The sequence below is a fragment of the Impatiens glandulifera genome, chromosome 3 (assembly GCF_907164915.1).
Source record: "Impatiens glandulifera chromosome 3, dImpGla2.1, whole genome shotgun sequence".
Taxonomy (NCBI): domain Eukaryota; kingdom Viridiplantae; phylum Streptophyta; class Magnoliopsida; order Ericales; family Balsaminaceae; genus Impatiens; species Impatiens glandulifera.
In genome coordinates this window covers 2,632,913-2,640,715 of record NC_061864.1, presented here as the reverse complement: position 1 = coordinate 2,640,715, position 7,803 = coordinate 2,632,913, and the positions used below count along the sequence as shown (strand labels likewise).

Below are 7,803 nucleotides of genomic sequence, written 5' to 3'. Positions count from 1 at the left end.
TTTATTTTTTATATTTAAATACTGTTTTTGTGGTTTAAACTATCCTAATAAATTATATAAAATTAATATTAAACAAGTTAAATTTTATAACTTAATATTTATAAAAATTATTTTAGTACATCATAATATTAATTAAATATTGAATTAATTTAATTATTTAAACAAATCCTATATCAAAACCTAGTAATTAAAATTTATTATATTCAAAAATATTATATTTAACCATATATTAGACAAATATTATGTTTCTAATTTCATATTTTTAGCTCATTTTAAACTTAATGCTTATATTAAAAAAAAAAATAGAAACCCAAAAATCAAGATTAAGATGACACTTAATAAAAAAAATCCCCTTTATAAAATATAATATAAAAAGTAAATTTTAAAAATTATTACTGCTATTGAAAATTTGATAAAAATGTTTTTTTTTTGTGTGGATTATGCAAGTGTTTATTTCTACTTAAAAAATAGAATTTTTAAGAAACAAGGGCTCTTCGAGGTCTAACAATCCCCGTCTCTACAATCTTGATACAGACTCTCACAAGACCTCGCCGGCGGTGAAACAATCGGACAAAATCGACAAAGGCCGTTACCTGAAACAGGACAGCTTAACTACTTAACATTAGTCAGAGGTTGGCGAGACTTCTCCACCGCAGCTCCACAGGTCTTGCCTAGACGCTCAAATTTCCAGTGAGATTCATTTTACTCCGGAAATTACTAACTTTATATACTTGGGTTTTCGATGGAAGCTCTATTTAACGAGGGTTTTTGCTCAAATTAGATATTTCTTTTTTGCTTTGCGTCAATCTTCAAATTACTAATGTTCTGGTTTGCTTAGTTGCAGAAGACACCTTTACTTTGTATTTTCAAATGGACTCTGAGGTTGGATGGTATGTTCTCGGTGATGATCAACAGCAGATTGGGCCTTATGCCTTCTCGGAGATGCGTGGTTAGTCTTGCCTCCATTTGCTTTCCTTATGCTTTATTTATGGACTTTTGTTCTTGTTACTAGCTGTTGATAAAGACAAGGGCTAGACTTTGGGTTGCCTTGTTTTCTTGGGGAAAATATTTTGTTGTCTAATAGTCAATAAGCAGCATTTTTGGGACAATTGTGTTCTGTTAATGTGGTGTTCAGAATGGGTGTTTGGAGCTATTGACCGTTTTACTTGGCTTGGGCAGAGAATTTTTTAAACGGGTACATCTCAGAAACTACGCTAGTATGGTCACAAGGAAGAACTGACTGGCAACCAGTCTCTCTGATTCCGGAGCTCATGGAGATTAAATCTGAAGATGGTAAGTCTAGTTTATTCTAATGTGTCAAATGTCTATTTGTTGTCTTCTACTTGATAAGCCAGAGTCTGACTTTGGGCATTATTTTAGTGTCATCTGTAATTGATAAAGAGTTAGAAAATTTCCAAAAGGAAGTCGAAGAGGCAGAGACAATACCGCTAGAGAATGAGGTTGATGAGGGAAATGGTGATATTGAAAGGCCTTCAACCCCACCAGAGGGTGAGGAGGAATTCACTGATGACGATGGGACTACATATAAGTGGGATCGGCTTATTAGAGCTTGGGTTCCTCAGGTGTGGACTTGTGTTAATTGTTTATGATTTTAGGGTTTAGGAGTGTTATAATGCTCCGAGAATCTCTTTTATTCCCTTGTTGAAAATTGTTTTAATTTGGTTCAGCATTCGTCTGAAACAAAATGTGCATAGTATTCAGAAATGGTTGCACAACCTTTCATCGTATTAGCTCATATATTATTACTGTTATTATCATTAGGGCACAGTATGAGAACTGTTCTTTATTTATAGGACAATGAATCCATCGATACTCAACAATTTGGATTAGATGAGATGACTTATGTGCAAGAAGAGGAAGTATTTCTGTCTGCAAATCCTGATGATACCGCGATGGTGGTCAGCAATAAGAATGTGGAAGGGGTCAATATTAAGGATAAAGAAGCTGATGTGAAGCATGGCACAAAGAGAAAGATACCAGACAAAGACAAGACTACTGAGAAGAAGGTCTAGCATTCTGTCTCTCAACCCCAACTCATTCTTCTTTCTTCAATAAATTTCCTGCGTATCTTCATATGTTGTCCTTTCTTTATCTTCCCATGGGTTCCTATTTTTCACAAGGAGTCTACTACTCAATAGTAAAAGTAGAATGAGTCAGGAGAGTTAAACAAAGATAAATATCCACATGGAAAATAAAGAACAATATACTTGGGTGTCAGTTGTATTGCATAGGAAATGCTGAATCTGTTTATGTTGGGTTTGAGAGCTGGCTGATGGATTATTATAATATTTCAAGGTTGTACTATTTGTGGTTTCTTTGATGTGAGGTGCTCTTCCTGATCTCAACAGTGACTCTATGGGTAATTAAAACTTGATATAAGTAATTATCTTCCTTATAATCAAGCTACTAATCAAAGAGAAAGAAAAAAAAGAAAGAACAAGTGCTGTGGATAAAAGAAGAGCCTCTAAACAATTAGCCAGGGCAAGCTGCATCTCCCCAACCCAATATGAGCATGATTGGAAACTAGTACAACCACGATCTCATTGAAAAACCATAAAAAACCATAGTTAAAATTTGAAGTGATTTTTTCTGTGTGGCATAAGATTATTTTTGGATCATGATTGAGATTATAGTGTAATATTTGTTGATTCATATGGTATATAATTATTGTCTTAATAATGATCCAAATTATGGTGTATTTCTTTTTTTGCTTAACTTGGTATAGAGATTTTGTTGTCGATTATGACCATGTTATATTTTGGATAATGATCATATTATTTTTTAGATCATTACGACTATTTAGAAGGCATAACAAATGTAGATTTTTCAGATCAGGATTATTATGAGAAAAACCTGTTCCAAAACAGCCCTATATGTGCCTCATATATCCTTACTAAATCTATATCTTCTTTCCATTACCAAAGGGCCTCCTGTAAAAATGCTCTAGCCATATTTCTAGCTTAATGATCAAGTCCTTAATTACTGGCATCTGTTATGTCCTCTACACCCCCTTTATTGACATTGAGAGATATGCCACATCCCCAGAACCCGGGAATGAGAGATATACCTTCTGGTTTCAGACCAATTTTGTCGTGTCTGCAAAAAATCCCAAAATTATCTAAGTTGATATATCCCCAAATTATTACATGGCATCCCTCACCATCTTTTGCCATTCTTTTATGATTCACACTCTAATCTGACAAATTTACAGGAACCAAACCCGCCACCTGAGAGTTGGTTTGAACTTAAAGTGAATACTCATGTTTATGTTGCTGGATTGCCAGATGATGTCACATTTGATGAGGTAAGCTTGAGTGGTTCAATGTGATTTTTGTTTGTTCTATATCACTGTTGTAGTTTACCTTGAAAATAGAGTAACACATGGTTTCTACTGTAAATGTTTTGCAGATTGTGGAAGTTTTCTCCAAATGTGGAATAATAAAAGAGGTGTGGAATATTGTCTTTGTTTTTTTCTCTTATAACACCTTTTGTTTCCATATCAACAGCTCAACATGTTCCGTTATATTATATACAGAGTTTTCAGCTACTTTCTGTCTGTTTTTAAAGAAATATAAGACATGGATTTCTCATCATCTGAGTAGCATTTGGAGATACTGGCTTATGAGAATATGCAACTTATTAAACCTTGTAGCATAATGATACAAATAACAATTTCGCAGCTTATTCTCTCAGATTTTTTAGTTTTTCAAAATTATTGACTATGTCTGTTAATATTAGATAATTTCCAAACTTTATTGTAGTTTTTCCATACCCTTCTATTGCCATGTATACTAGGATGTCCTGCCAGTATTTCCTTGTGGAATTCATCTTTGTTTTTTTTGTTTTTGGTCATTTCTGTAATTATTTTGCTTATTTTGTCCCATCCAATATCTAAATTCAAACATAATCTGATGCCGTCCATCATCTAATGCTCTCTAGGATCCCGAAACGAGAAAGCCACGCCTGAAGATCTATGTTGACAGAGAGACTGGAAGAAAGAAGGGCGATGCACTTGTTTCGTACCTCAAGGTAACATCTATATTACTGGTGAAATATATTTGTTGCAGTAAAGGTTCATGTCTGATATTGAATAGCATTTCCATGCTCATTAGGAACCTTCAGTTGATTTAGCAATTCAGATTTTGGATGGGACACCTCTTCGACCTGGTGGTTCGATTCCAATGTCAGTCACCCGAGCTAAGTTTGAGCAAAAAGGTAATTGTAACTCTTAATTTTCATTCTGTGTACTTACATGCGATTGGAGAGAAACATAAAAATAAAAATGAAAAAATATGTTGGAAAGAACGATTCCAGATTGACCATTTAACTCCTGTTTTAAGAGCTTACTCTATGTTATACAGGGGAAAAGTTTGTAGCCAAACAAGCAGACAAGAAGAAGAAAAAGAAACAGCTAAAAGTGGAACAAAAGATACTTGGCTGGGGTAGGTCCTTCGGTTCATAGTTTAAACATGCTAATTATTGTCCTTGGGTTGGAATCTCATAAATTATGCCTAAATATATAACATATGCTGGGGATAGGGAGAAAAATGTTAAAATAAAGCAATGATCCACTTTTTTAATCACCCAATCTATTAAGATTCTATCAAAAGGTCTCGGGTTCGATCCCACTAATAACGCCTAAAGTTGAAGTGGGGCTGTGGGGGTCGTGCTATCTTCCTAAATTCAAAAATAGAAAAAAGAAAAAGCTTTTATCATGCCACATGACTTACAAATTTAGTCATAGACAATGAAAAAATTGTATTACTTGATCAAGTGGATTCCAGTACTTGATGTTGTTTCTTAGTTAGCTCTTGCTTATGACTGAAATAACTGGGACATGGAAGAAAGCATCATTTGTTAATGGTTTCATGAATCCCATTTAAAAGGTTTTGCCTGTATTCAGCCCTTTTGAGAAACTTAGAAAGGAAAAAAATGTTATTTTCCTCCCCTTATTTGTTCACCTTTATATTTTCTAGTTTAGATGCCTTTATGTGCTAACAATTTATGAGTATATGTTTCTCTAAGGTATATGTTTGGATGCACATTTGAAACTAGGGACAACATTTCCTTAAATCTATGTAGGCACTTTAGTGCAACATTTATATATTCTTTTTACCTTTATCTATGTAATCTATGTGATTGGTTTCTATTATTTTCACATCACTTTCTGATTTTTAGGTGGCCATGATGATACAAAGGTGTTAATTCCTTCCACTGTTATTCTTCGTAATATGTTCTCCCCTGCAGAAATGAGGGTAATGTTTCTCTTTGTTCATAGAAATAATCTTGATATCCATCCATATTGCTTTGCAAGTCCCATTACAAGTTCCAAAAGTACCTTGTTAAACCAAGAAGTCTTGCTCTGACAAACTTCCCATTATTGCAGTCAGATGAAAATCTACGTGCCGAACTAGAAGATGATGTTCGAGAAGAATGTGCGAAGCTGGGAGAAATAGAATCGGTTAAGGTAAAACTATTTGGACATGAAATAAGTTGCATTTGCATTTGCATTTGCAAAGGTTCAGTACATCGGTTATATACTATTTCTTAAGCTCGTGTCCTTGGCCCGTTTACCCTAACATGGACCTGGCATTATAAAAAGACAAATGAATAGTTAACACGTGGCACTTCTAGTAGGGGAAAGAGTTCAACTAGTGTACCACTACGAGTTACTTGCTTGTATTTAATGTCTCTGATCTGTAATCTTTGTTTATCTTTCTAATGAGATCTCATCTCTTCTGTCATCCCCAATCATTCTCGAAACCCTAATTACTGCTTTCTGCTATCACCTCATTGCAAGTATCTGCATCAGACCTTGGTTTATAGAGGTAAGGATGAGAAACCTATGAAATCATATAGCAGATGAGAAATTGACTTGTCTGTCAATATTAGATACTACTTTATTTATAATAAAGGCTAATTTGGAAACATGTACGGATTGTGGTCCAGAAATTTCAGTGATCAATATTTTCAGCCAAATGTAGATATACTTAATAGTTTATCACATTAACAAATTCCTATAACAAAATAACCCAACACATCTAACTAATTGTATTATTCAACTATTGGGCTTAGGGTCAGGCCCATCGACGTCCAACACCTAACATTATCTTGGAATGCATCTCTCCATTTATATGGAATTTATCCCATAGACGATGTCTTCATTGCAGAAATCAGTTGACCAACTTAAATGCACTACTCCTGATCCAATGCCCATCACACATGGCTGAACTTCTGCTTCTAAACCATCTTTAATCAATTTCCATGTTTCCGTGATATTCTTACTGAAGTTTTTCTTAATATTTTTTTTCTTGTATTTGAAGGTGTGCGAGAATCATCCACAAGGTGTTGTTCTGGTCAGATACAAGGATCGGAAAGATGTACAAAAGTGCATAGAAATGATGAATGGACGCTGGTAACAAATTTATTCCCTAATAAGTACTTATGATTTAGCATTTGGGTAATTTAACCTAAAGTTATGTTATAACAGGAAGTTTCTTAGGATTGTTGTTATGAGAGTGTGAAATTTTGGATTCCGTTCAAGTTCCCAGTTCCCAGTTATAGGCATATTTGGAAACTAGTATTTAATCACAATCTCATTGAAAATAGTCTAAATTAAAATTGGAAGTGATATTTTTTTCATTGTGTTGATTGTGCATGACACTTGCATCCTTCCTCCCATTGTTGAGAAAGGCTTCTGTCTTTTACATTATTCTATATTTCAGTGCGAAAACTATAGCAAAAGTACTTTCTATATTTCAGGCTCCTGTCTTTTACATTAATATTCTATATTTCTGGAGTGTCTGAATGTTGGGAGAATTTATATTGCCTAACATTACTGTTCTTGTACACTCCTCCTCCTCAGGTTTGGCGGTAAGCAGGTACATGCAAGTGAGGATGATGGGTCGGTGAATCATGCATTGATTCGTGATATGGCAGAGGAGACCGCCAGGCTGGAAAAGTTTGGGGCCGAGCTTGAAGCTGATTGAGTTATAATAAGATGAATCCAATTTTTTTATCCCAACATTGGTAATGTTTCAAAAACTTCCCATTTTGGTTTGGTAATGTTGTGAACCTCTAAAGATAGATAGATGCATATCCATCTCTGTCCATGATGAGGAAGAGCTTGAGGACTTTGTATGCATGCATGGTTAAAGTAAGAACAGAGAAGAAGGAAATGGATTTACTTTTTAGTCAGATTTTTGTCAAAGTTCAAAGCTTTCTTTCCTCTTATATATTGGTCATACCTCCTGCATGGTTGGCTTCCTAGTAGCTTACAACAGCTTTATAATCATTTGATTGATTTTAAGGCATATTTCATTAATCTAGTATTTTAAACAACTGACTTAAAAAAACCCTAATTGCTCAACAACCGACCATTGACCCATTATCTCCAACCAATGCTGTTTACAACAAGGTTCTGACTTCCCAAACATGTTGGAATCTTAAAAAAAAAAACTGTAAATACTTTCTTCTCAACTAATTAAGTATTAATTCTATTTTAAATACTTAATAAATAATTTAATTAATTAATATAATTCAAAATATATATTATTAAATTAAATATTTAATTAACAACGAGTTAATTTTTAAAACGAGTGAGTGAAAATATTTCAAATTTATGTGATAATACATGAATTAAAATAAAAAATACTTTAAAATGAAATATGATAATTCAGCCATAGCTAATGATATAGTGTAGTAATCAATGTCTTCCAATTGATAACTTTTAATTTTCCCATTACATTGGGATCATTTAAAAAGAATATATATATATATATA

General features: G+C 33.7%; 1 protein-coding gene across 4 annotated transcripts; it reads left to right on the top strand.

The window, feature by feature from the left end:
• Positions 1-493: 493 nt before the first annotated feature.
• LOC124931480 (splicing factor U2AF-associated protein 2) lies at positions 494-7,317 on the top strand. 4 transcript variants are annotated; one of them, XM_047471955.1, is made up of 14 exons: positions 494-664; positions 845-949; positions 1,180-1,293; positions 1,381-1,583; positions 1,815-2,027; positions 3,233-3,325; positions 3,430-3,468; positions 3,961-4,050; positions 4,134-4,236; positions 4,383-4,463; positions 5,200-5,276; positions 5,408-5,488; positions 6,345-6,436; positions 6,887-7,317. In XM_047471955.1, exons 2-14 carry the CDS (start codon positions 871-873, stop codon positions 7,008-7,010), a joined length of 1,389 nt encoding a protein of 462 aa, XP_047327911.1. In that variant the 5' UTR covers positions 494-664; positions 845-870; the 3' UTR covers positions 7,011-7,317. The 4 variants fall into 4 exon arrangements, with proteins under 4 accessions (XP_047327911.1, XP_047327912.1, XP_047327910.1 ...); XM_047471956.1 differs by having other exon boundaries at positions 839-949; XM_047471954.1 differs by having other exon boundaries at positions 494-690; positions 839-949.
• The last annotated feature ends 486 nt before the right edge of the window (positions 7,318-7,803 follow it).

Excerpts from the sequence above, each read along its gene's own strand:
- LOC124931480 (XM_047471955.1), top strand. The coding sequence starts at position 871 with ATGGACTCTGAGGTTGGATGGTATGTTCTCGGTGATGATCAACAGCAG. Across the intron at positions 1,294-1,380 it reads GGAGATTAAATCTGAAGATG|TGTCATCTGTAATTGATAAA; the intron begins GTAAGTCTAGTT and ends GCATTATTTTAG. Across the intron at positions 5,489-6,344 it reads GAGAAATAGAATCGGTTAAG|GTGTGCGAGAATCATCCACA; the intron begins GTAAAACTATTT and ends TTGTATTTGAAG.